The sequence below is a fragment of the Schistocerca piceifrons genome, chromosome 3 (genome assembly GCF_021461385.2).
Source record: "Schistocerca piceifrons isolate TAMUIC-IGC-003096 chromosome 3, iqSchPice1.1, whole genome shotgun sequence".
Lineage (NCBI taxonomy): Eukaryota > Metazoa > Arthropoda > Insecta > Orthoptera > Acrididae > Schistocerca > Schistocerca piceifrons.
Genome location: NC_060140.1, coordinates 876,362,717 through 876,379,448, shown reverse-complemented (window position 1 = coordinate 876,379,448; position 16,732 = coordinate 876,362,717). Strand labels below are relative to the sequence as shown.

Below are 16,732 nucleotides of genomic sequence, written 5' to 3'. Positions count from 1 at the left end.
TTTGTGCCTGTATTACTTTGGTAATTTCACTGTTACTTAAGCTTTTGTTTCTCACTTCTGATGCTATGGCTTTTCTAATGAAAGTGTCTTCCTGTTCAGGATTTTTTACTTCTGATGAAGGTATATTTATATGTACCGAAACCTTGGTCAAGAAATTTTAATAAAATTTTATCCTGCAACTGTTTTTGGCTGTCATCCTTTATCGTGAAGAATTTCAACAGTTGCTGTTGCAGCCATGTTTAAAATTTTGACATATAAATTATATTTAAATCTTGTTTTGTCATCTATAATGTCACATTTCATTTTAAAACATTATTTGTCATAAGTATCACCATCATGAATGTATTAATATGTGAGTGTCAAAATGCCTTGGAACATTACACTTTCAGTATTGCTGTTGCAGATATTAAATACACCAAAAGAAGAAAAAATACCTTATCTTAAGCATAGCCAATATAACATCAGCAAGAATGCTCACCCATCGTGAATATATTATATATTTTCTACTTTGTAGCCTGGAGCAACCATCAGTTGTAAAAATGTCTTAGCTTTACAACTTAAGTAACTCATCTTTATTACACTGGTCAATGATGTTAAATAAAACATTAGCCAGATTCAGTGTGACCACATCCTGACTTAACTTGGGGGAATATATATACCTATGACCACCGCTAGTGAGTGAGGACTGCAACATCTGTGACGTGACCATTCCCAGCTTTGTCTGTGAATGGATGTGCTTCTTGTGTTGTGCTTGTCAATAAATTGTTTTTCTGTCTAATTGTTCCTGTCTCATTACTGGTACATTCATACTGTCCTGTAGTGAATTCTATCAAAGTGGTGAACCCAGGTGAAACCATTACACACAGTACAGAAATTTTCATCCTGAACTGCGTACTACACATTAACAATGCAATTATCTTTTGTTGGATTCTCAACACCACCAGATCCACACACCACTGCATCTGGATTAACCTCATATGAAGTGCATTGACAATGCAATTACAGTGTCCAAACCCATCCAGTGATAAAATGTGAGTGCATCATAATGTTAAATGACACATTAACCATTGAATCAGCAGCCACCACACCACGACAATGACCAAAGACACACAACTTATCATTTGACCAAGATTACCCTGTGAATTCACACCCAGTGCAGTGAATCAATATATGACAACTGTGTCTAATAACTACCACACCTACTACAGTGTATGTGTTGCTCAATCGTTCACATTTTCTACATCCACATCCCAAAACAATCAGTTGCTATCTATACATTGTGTACTGACCTATCAAGTGGAGCTCACCACTAACTGTGACATTTTTTACAAATCATCTGCATGTCACATGCTGTGTAATGTGTCTGAACTCCAGCCTGTCCACATCCACTGACACAAACTGTTGGGTAGGACAATGCTTCAGATTCTGCATTTGTTACCTCACCATAACATCCTGTGTTTTCAACACTGAACTGGCCAACTGTGATCACACTACTTCCAGAAGTTCTCATTCACACAAAATTATGTCTCAACCAAGACTACCACCTTTCAGAACAGTACAGCCAGCACTATGGTTCGCCACAGCTGAGTGGGTGTTGTGTTTGCCAAATATCATCAACAATGACACCAAATACATCAGACTCATCATTAATCTCATGGAACACAAAGACTTACTCAGTAACATTATCTTGTCATCACCTAGCAAAAATAAATACTATACAACTAAGACAGTGCTGTTGCAAAGGCTATCAAAAACACTGGAGCAACAGCTACCACAAGCTCTACATAGTTAACAGCTCAAAAACGAGATGCTATCACAACTTTGGCTCCATCTGTGGTCCACAGTTGACATGAATCTCATGACCAACCCTGCTTTGTGCACGCTCTGGATCCTCAAACTGCTGCAACAGTTACAACTAACGCTAATACAACATGAAACAAAATGGCTGGGGAAACAGTTGGCTCCTGTCAATAGGTTGTTTATGCTATTACAGCACAGGCACCATACCCACACAGAACCCAACAAATTGGCAACCTGTTTCATGTGCCAGACAGTGCTGAGCATAGCCAAATTTCACCAGCAGTGACATGACTGCTAGTGCCCAGTGGCAGACGGCACATGGCACCAACCCAACACCACACAACTCAACAATGACCACAGCAGTCGATTAAAGGCTACTAGCCTGCTGATACCACATCCAGTTCAGTGACACTGCATGCAGATTCTTGCCTCATACAATTTCCCAAGCTGCAAGCACAAGCAATTGTAGGCCCACTGGCTCACACAACTACATAAGTCACCACCAAACCACTGCTCCATGTGTTGCAAACACACACCTCCTCACTCATTCATCGAAGAGGCAGATTATACATCCTCGTTCTCAACTCTGGTGAATACTTCCTCATCAACACTGATTCTGAAATCAGCTCTGTACCCCAAAATAACACATTGACTGCTGACAGCACACAGTCACTCCAACTGCATGCGGCCAGTAACTCCATAATCAGAGTGTACAGATCTATGACATGAAATTTACACCTCTCAAATCAACATTAACTCACATGTACATTCTGCATCACTGATACCACTGAACGTGTGTTGGTCATTGATTTTCTTTGTCATTTCCAATTCTTGCCTGGTGTCACAACCACTTCACTCATACAGCACGATACCAGAGAACACATCCCAGGGCTTATTACACACACACACACACACACACACACACACACACACACACACACACACACACACACACTCACACACACATGCCATCCAACCCCACCTCACTGGCCCACCTCCAACATTTCTGTCACCTCTTGCACACCTGCCAACATTTATGGAGGATGCAACTGACAGCTCTCTCAACATCTGCAACCGTATCATCTGTTTGTTTAAGAACTGCACCCAACTCTACAACACTGACCGCTGAGAAACGGTCCAATTGTGCCCTGAAGCAGTGACAACCATAGCATAGTCAGTCACATGTAGTAACACCAATTAACAATGAGAAATGGTCTGACCATGCCTTCCACCTGCACCAGCTATGGCAAGTTGGTCATGCATACCTGTGCCACCAAACTTCTTACTCCAGAAACGTATCCACACCAACTGTCTCAACAGTCACCTTCCCGTGAAAGTCCTCCCATCAGTGCTCTGTACTACGCTTGGAGGGATAGAGGAGGGCTGTTTGGGGATATTGATACCTATAACCATCAATAGTAGCTGAGGACTGCAATATATATGAGTTGACCAAAGGCTGCAGTGTGTTCTGAGCTGCATCTGTGAATGGATGTGTTTCTTGTATTGTGTCTTTCAGTAACCTGTGTTTGTATATCACCATTCCCAACACATTACTGGTTCATTTCTACTGCATTATAGTGAATCGTACAAAACACTGATGTATCATACAGCTATTTTCAGTCAGAGTTTGAAAAAATGCAGAATTTTGTTGCAACTTTTACTGAGTCAATGGTTGCTGGCCAAATATGAACAAAGATTCTCTGTACATAATGTTAATTTAGGAGTACACTTTGCTACAGTTTCCATGGACATTATATCAACAAAGAATAGCCCTACTCATCTTTACAGCCAATGTAGTGTTTAGATCACCATATCAGCATCATTATCTTTTAGGATGAAAAAAATAAAAAGGACAGAAATTTAAGGGGATATGAAATTCAGCACTGGAACAAGTAAAACATGTCTAGATGGTTAAACTTGCTATATTTCAATGTCTGTACAGCATTAAATTGTCATCTCTGTTTGCTTTTGTTTGTCCATGTGTAATAAATACTTTATTGTATCATTGTTCATAACTATCATCCTGCAAAATGAGAGTGGGAGAACATACACAAAATGTGGTAGCATTTAATTTCTAGAGATCTAACAATGAAATCTATTTATAACTGCAAGGCAAGCATGAAGTCAGTTTACAAACCAGTTTATTAATGACTTTGTCAGTGTTTTGGCAGCACTGGAATTTTTTATCAACCTGGATACCAAAGAAGTTCAAGCAAGATGTGAACTACAAAACATATCAAAAATACCTCTTTCTGATATCTGTAAATTATTAATTACTGTTAGTTTGGGATTACATTTCTATTTAGAGATGGACCGTAAATGCACAAAGTATATTTTTTTGTCCCTAACTAATAGGCAGCAGGAAGACAGATTTCAAGTCTCCATCTAGTCAATAAACTGTTGCCTTTTGTGGCTCTCCTAGATTATTTCATATGACAAAGATAGCTCCTCTCAAAAAGTACCAACTTTGTTCCTGCCTCATTGACAGCAGTTGGTTGTCACAGAAGTTGTACATCACATTCTTAAGTGTTTGGAACAGTTCATTTTATTTTAATTAGTTACCATACTTTTCATAACTTCTGTGATACTGTCAGTTTAATATTGTTGTGACAAATATTGTAGTAGTAAGTTTTAATTCATTTCATATTTTAGGTGAGGTGAAACTTGCTTGTAATTAATACCAACTCTGTTCAAAAAATTTTGGAGCATTCATAATTTTGCACCAATGATGTGTGAAATGAAATGCAGTTGGCATCCCTGCACATGCCTGTGTTTAATGTATAACTGCTGGAAGTTTCATAGTTGTATGTCTGTTAGTTACTGTTCAGTGCTGTATTGAGTGGAACATTGCCAATTTCGAGATGGCAAAGTTAGAGGAGCAATGCGTCTGCATTAAATTTTGCTTTAAACTCAAGAAAACCTTTACAGAGACACACCAAATGATGCAGGAAGCCTGTGGTGATGCGTGCTTAAGCCATACTCATCAATGGTTCACATGGTTTAAAGCCAGACGGAAGTTAAAGATTAGCAATATTCAAGATGCCCTCAATATCTACCAACAATGCTCATCTCAGGAACATCAAAGAAATTGTGTGCACCAATCAAAGACTAACTGTCCAAGAGATTGCAGAAGAATGTAACATTTCAGTTGGATCATGTCATGAAATCCTGGCACAGCATCTTGAAATTCATTGTTTTGCCACCAAGTTTGTCCTATGGCTCATGAGTCAAGACCACAAAGACCTTCCCACACAATCTGTGAAGAGCTTTTGGGTTGTGCAAATGAGAATGAGATGTTCCTTAATAGAATCATAAATGGTGACGAGTTGTGGGTTTATGATTATAATGTTGACACCAAGGTTCAATCTTCACAGTGGGTTGGGAAAGTTTCTCCTAGACAAAAAAAAAAAAAATGGTCTTCAGATCAGGTTAAATGTCAAAGCCATGCTGATAGTTTTCTTTGACTTTGAAGGATTAGTTCAACATGAATTCATGCCAGAGGGGGAAACTGTTAATCAATGGTACTATCACTATATTTTTCAGCAGCTGTGAGGAAATATGATAAGGAAATGGCCTGAAATATGGAGTGACAATGCATGGCTCTTGCATATCAAAACACTAGCATATTCATCCCTGTTGGTGCATGGCTATTACACAAAAAACTAAATCACTGAGCTGTCTTGTCCTCCATACTCTCCAGGTCTGCCCCTTGTGAACTTCTTTTTATTTCTGTAGTTGAAAACGCCATTGAAAGGATTAAGACTTGCAATGATAGATGAGATAAAAGAAAATTCACAGATGGTGTTTCACATGATCCAGAAAGTGGCGTCCCAAGAATACTTACAGAAGTGGAAATGCCATTGTGAGTGGTAAATCAATTGTGGAGGAAAGTATTTCAAAGAAGAGCATGTGCATAAGTAAAAGGTAAGCAAAGAAAAATTTTGCGGATAAAGTTCTGGAATTTTTTGAACAAACCTCGTATTTGTGTAGTGTTTACTTACTCAAATGTAGGATTTACCTCAATATGAAAATGGTGCATGTAGTCACTTTGCTGTTCAGCTTACCAGAAGAGAAGTGCTGTTTGTATTTTTTAAATCTTTTTCTTTCTGTTTTTTTGTATTGCACTTCAAGTGTGCATTACCAGTACTGCTTTCTGCTGTTGAAATATTAGTGCAGTTATGTGGTTGTTTTGATAGGTTAGTCTGCCTGGGAGCAATAGGTGATGATTATGGGTTGGGCTTTCACTGGGGTGATTGTAGAAAGAAGGATACTAATATTCTTGAAGGAATTTTCTGTTGAAGCAAACATTATACAGGTGAGATAAGAGAATTTGGAATTTGGGTTTAAGATTTACATTCCTCTGATAATGAAAGAGAGCCATCAGGGATGTGGAATTAGTCAAGTTACACATCAGTTGACAGAAACAGCCACTTCATGCTACTTCTTTAAAGTATATTAACAACAGATTGGAACTAGTTCCAATCTACTTCCACTGATAATTATGGAAATTACTTCCAGATTACATTTTGCACCCCTCCCCCTTCCCCCTCCCCTCCCTACACACACACACACACACACACAGACACACACACACACACACACACACAAACTGTTGCTAATTATCTTCTGTTGGTAGCTTAATATTCACCTGGCCATTAAAACTGCAGCATCATGAAGGCAGCATGCAGTGAATATCAAGCTGCTGTGAAGTGTGCTAGAAGAGTATTGCCATCTACATTCTTTGTATAGGGAAAGATTATGTAGTGGGTCTCATTAACAAAGTGCATTTGAATGTTGGTTGTCTGTGAGATAATGTTGTGCCTTGCATAAGCAGGAGTTTCTACCAGCACATATTGGGATTTCACAATGGCCTATGCTTTGTCATGTGAATATGGAATTGATGGATGCAGGACAGTCATACTTAGTACAATGCAGGATCACAATGGCCCATGCAGCTAGTATCTGAGAGGGTAGATATATTCTTCACTTGGTCATCAGGTTCATACAGCCACGTCATATACTTGAGTTAGGAAATGGACTTGTTTGTGAGATAAGTTTGCATGTGAACAGTGTGATGAGATTTGTCAGATCAACAGATGAGATCAACAGGGCTGTCATCACAGTACACCTTGTTGGGGCTTGTCCTGACATATCAGCAGAGAGATGTATGCTAACAGTGGTGTGTCCAACAATAATATGGGACACAGCAATGGCCCCACATCATCTTTTCAGATGAGTCCCAGTTCTGCATACAGACTAGTGATTGGCATTGTAATGGAATGAGATGTTCCTAAGTTATATGGGGATGTCTGCAGTTTCGTGTCCCTGAAAAGCAGTACTGTACAACAAGAAACTAAGATGACTGACTTATGACTATCAAGAGGTCAATAAGAATATTCAATATACAGTCAATATTCAAGAGAAGAAAAAAGTGGGAGTTATTGATTGAAACAGGGACAGAATGTTCGTGAAGAATCTAATGTGGTCTCATGTGTTTTTTATCTTTTGGTTTCATTTGTGACTATTTTTCTTACTTTATTTTTGGAACACAATAAATTTAAATTTAAATTAATTGTGAATATTAAATGGTTTCAGCATATTTACAAATTGAAATAATAAGAAACTTACTTAAATGAAAATTTTATGGTGATTAGGCTGTTTTCACCTTTAGGCTACAGAAAAAAAACATGTTACTAATTAAATTAACTGTCCAAGGTATCTTATATTATTTTAATTTTTCAGAAAGCTACATTTATTACTAAATAAATTTGATGATATTTCTTAATATCATGGAGTTAATAATTATTGAAATTTGGAAATGCTTGACCTGCAGTTTACTGTAAGTAACAAACCTATTACTGATTGTATCATTTTATCAAAGAAAGCTACAGTAAAAGAAAATAAACATAAGAGAACATTGGAAATTTCTGATTAATTTGTGAAGTTTGATAATTATTGGTTATACTTACATGTAACATAACTTTTGATAGTTTTTAAACGCAGTTTTGACTGAAGAAAGGGAGTTTTGTTCTACTTTTCTGTATAATCATTATCTAGTAACTGTACAAATATTTGTTCATTTTGGATTAGCAGAAGTTGATTGTCAGGTTGGAGTATCAGACAGTTCAATTGAATTCTTGTAGCACCAAACAGCAAGTATTCCATTATAACACATCCATGTGTGGTGGCTTTGAGGGGACTGAACAATGCAAGATTGCATTTGTTATCATCATACAGGCCCAGGACTTGGCATTACGGTATGAAGTGTCATTGGTTATACAACAAAATCTTCTCTCATTCACAAGGCTGGTAATATATACAGCAGCCATCACATTTCTGACATGTTAAGTCCAGTGTTTGTGCCTTTCTTTAAGTCTGTGTGACATTACCTTTCAACAAGGTAATGACATACCACAACAAATTGGCCATTCTGTAATGACCTATCTCAATGAAGAGAGTATTTGATTGTTGCTGTGGCCAGCATGTCCTCCAGCTGTCTCACCCATTGAAAACATCTGGTCATGGCTTGCCACTACTTGCCAGCCTCGATGATTGATGAACTATGGCGTAGGCTTGAAGCAGCATGGAATGACATACCTTTATCTGTTTCCAAGCTCAGTATGCCTTGATGCCTAGCCGCATTAGAGCTATTATTGCTTCCAGAAGTGACAGCTCTGTGTACTAAATTTTGCATCCTGAGTACATCTAAATCTTCTAAAAATTTCATTAATGTATTTTTCCTACTGTATTGTACACGTGCAACAAGTAAAAACTTACCTGATATCCTTCCTGGTGTTACATATTTGATAACAAGTAGTGTATTTACTGTATTCCATTGGTATTTCTCAAAGAAAACAGCTACCTCCATCTGAAAATATTAAGTCATTTCCACAGTAACATTACTACTTGTCATGCAGCATTACAAGAAATACTGTTGCTTTCTATGCAGCTATCAGAAATGTTCAGTCATTTATTTAAATACTCAAATAATTTGAAGATGGAGTAGCCAATGAGATGGTTTTTCAGTTTTATTTTCAACAGTCTGGGATTTCCAGTTTCTAACTATTAGGTAGATGAGAGCTTGCTGAATACCTCCACACCAGAGTACAAAATTCCAATCTGAACCCTAGACAAGATGGCAAAAACTGTATGCAAATTATTTTTGCCTCTCATATTGTGACTGGTGGATCAAAGTTCACTGAAATTGATTTTTAATGTCATCAACATAAACCATTTGTTCCTCTCTGAGAAAGGAGCTAGTAGTTCCGAAAGCTAGGGTATGTACGGTGGTCAGAAAGAGCTGAAAAATAACTGTTGAGAAAAAAATCAGTATGTTATCCCAGTTCTAAGATAATTAGCATTGAAGTTAGCCAATCAGGCCTTGTGCATGCAAATTCAAGTAGCCACCAGCCTTACTACCATCCTATGTCAAATTTTCATATCACTGCTGTGTTTGGTTTAAGGAAATTAAATGATGAACACTTTTGGTGACAGCATCTCTAGTTGGTGACTTGAATTAGCACATAACATGTCCATAATGATGGGTAGATCAGATAACTATTGAAGAAGTAGTAAATCAAACTGAGGAAAAAAGAAATTTATGACACAGCTTGATGAAAAGAAGAGACAGGTCATTAGGAAACATTCTGAGACATCAGAAAATCATCAATTTGGTAATGGAGGAACGTGTAGGAGCTAAAAATTGTAGAGGAAAGCTCAAATGGATGTAGGTTGCAGTAGTTAAGCAGTGCTGGAGTGGCTTACACAAGACAGACTGTCATGGAGAATTGCATCGAACATGTCTTCAGGCTGAAAATCACAACACGGCAACACATGAAGTTATTTTTATTTCTCTTTTTTTCTTTGAGATTTTCACAATACATTCTATACTTACTCTTATTATGAACCACTAATACCATGTGTAAATGTATTGGCATGCGAGGGTAAGAATTCAAAGTTTGCTGAAGAAATTTCTGCAAGATGTTTTGTTATCAACTTTACAGACTATCCTTACTAAAACATTCTGTGGAATAAATATTTTATTTCCTCAGCTGTATTGCATCTTGCACCTCTTCTCAGATTTTGGACCTCTTACATCACTTCACAGTATATTTTCTCCTTAATGTAATATTTGATCATTAATAAAAATCAGTTTTAAATAAAGACCACCTTTCACCACAACCATTACATGCTCAGATACAACATAACTTTTTGTAATATGTCACTGCATCATCATGTTCTGATGCTGGCCAAGGATTCAACCACTGCTACAAATGCTGCTGTAGAAAAGAAAACTTTTTCTGTCCTTAGGTTCATTGTCCCAGCAGATTATGCCATAAGCCAGTTCTGAGAGAAAGCGTGCAAAGTGATTCCATCTTTAGATCATCTCAGTGAGGGAGATTTTCAATGTAAAGCAGGCACAACTAAGCTTGATGATTAAGTTGTCCACCTGTTGGCACCACCATAGTTTATTTTTTGTATGGTTGCCTAGTCACTTCACATACAGAATGTCATGTAATGAGTTCCTGCTGATGTCTCCTTTGCTGTGTGAATGTTTCATTCCTATGATACATTTTGAAGTTCCTTACTTCTAAGGGTTGCATTTGGTTTGAACAAGCTAATTAATGAAATTTCCTGGCAGATTAAAACTGTGTGCTGGACCAGAACATGAACCTGAGACCTTCGCATTTTGTGGGTATGTGCTCTTCTGAATGAGCTATCCAAGAACAACTCATGACCTGCCCTCACAGCTTTACTTCTGCCGATCCACATCTTCTACCTTCCAAACCTCATTGAAGTTCTTCCATACAGTAAAGCTGCAAGGGGTGAGTCAAGCTTGGATATCTCAGTCGGTAGAGCACTTGCCCTTAAAAGGCAAAGGTCCCAGGTTCAAGTACCAGTCTGGTACTCAGTTGTAATCTGGCAGGAAGTTCAAATCAGCACATAATCCACTGCAGAGTAAGAACTAATTCTGGAAACATTACCTCAAGCTGCAGCATCCTTTCATCCAGGGCTGCTAATCCAGCGAGATATGCAGGAAAATTTCTACGATGTTTATAAGGCAGGACACGAGGTGCTGTGGAAGTGAAGCTGTGAGGGCAGCAGATCATGAGTTGTGTTTGGATAGCACGGTTCATAGCGCTCTTAGATGAGGAAGGGCAAATGTCTTTGGTTCAAGTCCCAGACTGGCACGTAGTGTTAATCTGCCAGCAAGCTTTAAATCAGCCCACAACTCACTGCAGATTGAAAATTTATTTTCGATCTGGCATTGGTGCTTTATGAGTTTCCTGTGTGCTACACTTATGTGTTGCCTGGAATATCCTTGAGGAAAAATACTTTTTACTCTGTGAACCACTTAAGCCAAGTATCATTTATAAATGCTCCTCAGTTAGGATGATGTTACACATTAAAATTCGAAAGTACTTTTTGAGTCATCCTATATTCTTCACAAGCACTTTATAAGTGCATGTTAGAGCGTACTTTGTGTTAATGCTAGTCGCATCATTCCTTTTTCCAGTTGTAAATAAAGAAGAGGAGAAATGACTTTATATGTAGCCCATGCCTGTGCGCTAATCTCTCTTACCTAATTCTCATGATGGATATCCAAGATATACAGGGTATATAAAAAAAAAATCATAACTATTATGTTATTTGAGAAATGTGTGTGAAAAATGTACTATTGGAAAGAGCAGACTATTGAGTTTCACATGGTTCCAGTTTGGTAGCAGCAGTATGTGCCCATTTCAGTTCTAATAAAAATGGTGTTGGGATAACAGAAAGTGTGCAGGTCAATAATAACTGTTCAGTGTGACTTTCGTACTAGGTATGGTGTGGATACTCCTATAGCATGAACAGTTCTGAGAAATAAGTTGTTTGACAAATAGCCAGGCCATTCCTGAGTTTCTGACACAGACGTCGAAAGCATCCACCATAGTTTCACAAGGAGTTGTGACAAAGCAAGCTTGCTTTTTTTAAAAAAATATACTTACCCTCTTGTATTATTGAGGGTGATTGTGAACAGTGAAAGTAAGGAAGTGTGAAACACATCTGTGCAATTATCGGCTACATCATTTATGTAGTCAGTGTCAAACTTCCACCCCCCACCCCACCCTCACCCTCCTATTTTTCATCAAGTTTAGCAATGCAGTACGTCGACACCAAGGACTAGCAATGAGAAAATAAAGCGGACAAACATCACAGAGTCTACAGAAATCCATTCACCACGCTGCTTGACAGCTCAACATGCACCCTGTGTCCTTCTGGCTTGAGTTACGTTGATGTTTACACATAAAACATACAAAATTCAGTTACTGAAAGCACCTCATGAAGGTGACAAATAACAATGTATGGAGTTCTGTAATTTTGTTCTTGGCAAAATGTAGGATGATAGTTTCCTTCCACACTTAGTGTTTAGTGACAACACTCCACTTAAATGGAAAGTTGAACCATCACAATGTGGGAATATGAGATTATGGATCAACCACATGAAGTTGTGCAACGTGAGAGGTACTCTCCAAATTTTACTGTGCTTCGTGCAGTTTCACGAGAAAAGGTGTATGGTCTACTTGTCTTTGTCGAGATCACTGTTACAGGAAGCATATATCTCAATTTGCTTGAGAATTTTTTTTACCACAGTTGGAGACTGATTCAAATGGTTTTACTTACCAACAGGACGAGGCACTGCCACTCTGGCATCTGGAAGTGTGAGAATTTTTAAATCAAAGAGTTACTGAATGATAGATCGGTCACACTGGACCAAATGATTCAGCCTTACATTACTGGCCTCAATGGTCACTGGACTTGACTGTATGTGATAATTTATTGTGGATGTCTATAAAAGACTCTGTTTATGTGCCTTTGTCACCAACAACAATTAATGAACTGAGACATTGCTTAACAGCAGCTATGGAAGTTGTAACTTGAGACATGCTTGGTGCAGTGTGGGGACAATTTAAATACCGCAATGACATAAGGCATGCATGTCAAAGGGTGCATATTGAACACCTAAGAAAAGGTATGAAAAAAACTTTTTGAGTTTCCCATTCATCAAAAACTAAAATTCATTGTATGTGTTTACTAGTTTCAGAAATATAGATGTGCCAAATTTCAGGATTTTTTTGATGCACCCTGTATAATAAAGGCAACAGAATTATACAAAGTCTACTTTCAAAACTGATTATTTAAATTTTACCACAAGGTTTGGTAAGAACAACACCCTTCTTTCAAAAAAACCCATTTAAGTTCTCTGAATATCTGTTTTGTACTTTCATAAGGTTATGGCTATTAGTTAAGTTCCCAGTAGAGCATGTTTGAATCCCTCCAATATATCCCATCAAGCTCACCTGATAAGGGCTCTAGCCACTGAAGCAATGCTTACTAAAAGATAATAGTAGTGCCTTGTATCTGTTTCCTTAAAAGGTGGACTGGAGTTATTGATAAATCGCTCAATAAGTTCAGGTCTTCTACTTATTTTACATATATGTGGCACTTAATATTGTTTTGTAATGTTAGCCATATTTATGTATCCAATACAGCGAACATTCTGGTGACCCGACATATTGTGTGCTTCAACTCAGAGAAAAATTGCAACTCCTTAATTAAGGCAGAAAATTTAATTTCTTTTCTAAGGTGTCCATAAAACATGTGTTAGCATTCCTGCAATTGTAGAGCAAGGGGGCAATCATCTCTCCAGACCAGAAACACACAGAACTGTTAGTGAGCATGCATTCTACATAGTACATGATTGATGTAGCTTGCTGAAAATCAACAGGGATGAGAGGATGCAATACATGCTAAGCCTGTTCCCCTTCAAATCAACAGGATGCGAGATACTTTCAAGTTGGAATGAAGCTTAAGTGAGTTGAGAATGCATCTTCCTTGTTAAAATATTTTAATATGTAATGTTTCCAGTAATTACCCAAATAGTGTTGGTTTGTTTTCACACTGGAGGCCTTCTGATATACATTAATCCATTTTTTTACAAAACAGAATATATATGTATATTTAAATAACATTTTAAAACAGTTGTTTAAAGCTACAGATTAGAACAGGAACGACAATCTTTATTTCATCTCCAGAAAGTTCAGTATTATACTTTTTTATATTATTGGATACTATAAAAATTACTATGTACAAATGCAGATAGATATATCATATGTAAAAATCTATTCAATAAGAAAATACTGCTCTAACTCATAAATAAAGATGTGCCGTACACCCAAATGAAGTATCACAAAACGAACTGGGTGAGTGGATCATTATGACAAAATGTTTTGTAACATTGGCCCTGAAACACAAAACCTGCACAGCAGGCAGTCAACAGTGTTATTTTGGCCAGTGCACCAAATATTTCAAGCACTTTTATACACATTTTCTGCATACGCAAATACAAAATATGACTAAAATTGCTAGAATTGACACTAAACTGATCTGAAAGCCCTGCATATGACTATGAACAAGGAACTTTTATTTTTAATGGAAGAAGAATGTTCCTCATAAGTTTCACTCTTTGATACATTTTACCTCATCACAGTTATTGAATGAATTGCATACAATTCAACTGTTTTGATTCTTATGGAATATTACTCATTTTGTACTAATAAGTACAAATGTTGCATTCATGCAGTCTTCACCATAGGAAACAGAAAGTACTGATTAGTTCATGGAAAACTATACAATGCAGGCCTAGCTTGCATTATTTGTATCTGTAAACATATGCAGAACTGAAAATCTGCAGTGTTTACACAAAATGAATGTACAAAAGACTATCTTGTTAACTGCATGCTATTCATTACATAGAACCTTGCCAAAAAGTATGTATACACCTTTTTGATTGCAAATGTCAACTATAGCAATTTGTATAGCTATGCCTTTTGCTCCACATTGACTCTACTCTTACACATTTTTTTAAATAATTCAAGTACTTTTCTTGCATGTGAAATCATTGCTGATTGCATATGTCATAAATGAGCTGTGGCATGCAACCAAGAAACAGTAACCAGATATGGTAAAAGAAAAAAAAACTAAAAATGGAATGTTGATCTAGTCTTCTCTCAAACACCAGTTCTGTTTCTAAAAGAGTGTATCATTATAGGTTTATAAAATGCAACTGGTGAGTTTTGGATGAAAGAAAAAGGGCACACAGCCTTCAAAAACATTTACTGTCCCTGGCTGATCATTTGCATCTGATGAAGCTTTGGGATGAAGCTGTTTGCTTCGGAGAGACAAAGTGCCCCATGTACAGCAGGCAGTCAGAGGGCGGTAGATGCCTGCAGGCTCTTTATTAACAGGTGGCCCATGGTGATGTGAAGGGGCCTCCCAAGACTTGAGGGTGGCGGTGCTCACACCTTGACAGTGGTCATCTCGTGGGAGCCACCCGGGTCCTCTTTGCAGGTGTTCTTGCCCTCTAAAAGCTGCTGTATCTCTTGCAGTGACTTGCCCTTTGTTTCTGGTAGAAGAAAGACAATAAAGAAGCCTGCAATCAGTGAGCAAGCAGCAAACAGCCAGAAGGTGCCCTCAACACCAAGCGCGTTGAGCATGTCTGTAAGGAAGCGAGTCACCAGAAAGCCAAGCACCCAGCACAGTGACACAGTGAGAGCCGATGCACCACTCTTCACTCCTGGTGGAAGCATTTCTGCCATCACGGTCCATGGGAGTGGTCCAAATCCTACAAAACAAACACATTTCTTTCACTGTGATAAATGATTCACAAGATATTATCGAATTTTTAATAATATGGCAAAGGCTACAGACGAAATTTTAGAATAGTTAATTACAGAAATATTAAAAATATTAAGAAATGTGTGATTTCTAATCAATTTCAGAATTAGAAACTTCCTGTAAGCACAGATGGTAAGCAAAACGTAATGAATAAAAAATAGTTTCCATAATTTTTAAAACTGTCTGATAGAAAAGATCAATGAGTCAGACATGAGTACTTAACTAAAAAAGTTCATGAACTGAAAATGAAAAAAACAAACATAAGAAAGGTGGAAGAGGGAAAAAAAGCAAATAAAGAGAAGAAAAAAGATCTGGATGAAACATAGCAACATAAAAGATTTAAAAACATAGTAAGTAATTGCAGTTTACAGTTAGGGCTTCTTCTTCAATGTTTTTGATGTTTCATTGGCATAATATATTCAAATATAACAGAATTGCTCTTGAATGTCTAGATTTCGGCAGAACTTCATTATCTGGAACACAGTGCTTGTGTCTGTAGTAAGACAGATATTAATAATACCCCCCCCCCCCCCCCCCCCATGCCACCCCTCTCCATTGCCATTCCCTCAGAATTCCCAAACCATTCCTTGCTGATACACACTGCCTTCCATATCCTCATATACTTCCTCTCCCCTCCATGAAACACAGTGCTCCTGAACACGTGTTCCATAATATTGTTGTAACCTTTCTACCAAAACTCTAACCACTGCAGAAGTTTCAGTACCTTCTAAAGGCCTCATCTTTAGCCCAAAACCTATTTCAGCCATGCTGTATTTGTAAAGGACCTGCTTACCATTATTTTTTTCTGCTGTGGAAACATTTCATTGCTATGCACTGGGCCAACAGCAGCCAATCAAGACCCAGCACAGAATTTCCCTCCAACTGTGATATTTCACCCCTCCTGTCTGGTCATTCCCTGGTAATTTTTCAAGAATTCCTTGCTTCTAACCTGGCTTCAAGCTGCTTTCCTAAATCCCCCCCCCCCCCAGTGAATCCAACATGACTCCTACACAGTGCACAGGTATTCGTAACCTGAAAACCAATCCAGACCTTATCATTCTGCCTGCAATAAATTCTCCACCATCATGGTCATGAATCATAATGAATATGTGGCTTAGGGTCTCCACCAACTTTCCAACACATTATGACCACAATCCCATCCCAGAAGTCCAACATGACTGCCACCAGCTCCTGAAGGTCTTAGGTCCATCCC

General features: G+C 37.9%; 1 protein-coding gene across 1 annotated transcript in view; it reads right to left on the bottom strand.

Annotated features, from left to right (window-relative positions):
* Positions 1-13,578: 13,578 nt before the first annotated feature.
* The window catches only part of LOC124789143 (facilitated trehalose transporter Tret1-like), a 167,620-nt gene continuing 164,466 nt past the window's right edge, over positions 13,579-16,732 (bottom strand). Inside the window, exon 8 of the mRNA XM_047256436.1 lies at positions 13,579-15,466. Coding sequence (XP_047112392.1) covers positions 15,141-15,466 — 326 coding nt within the window. The 3' untranslated portion in view covers positions 13,579-15,140. The remainder of the gene's footprint in view (positions 15,467-16,732) is intronic.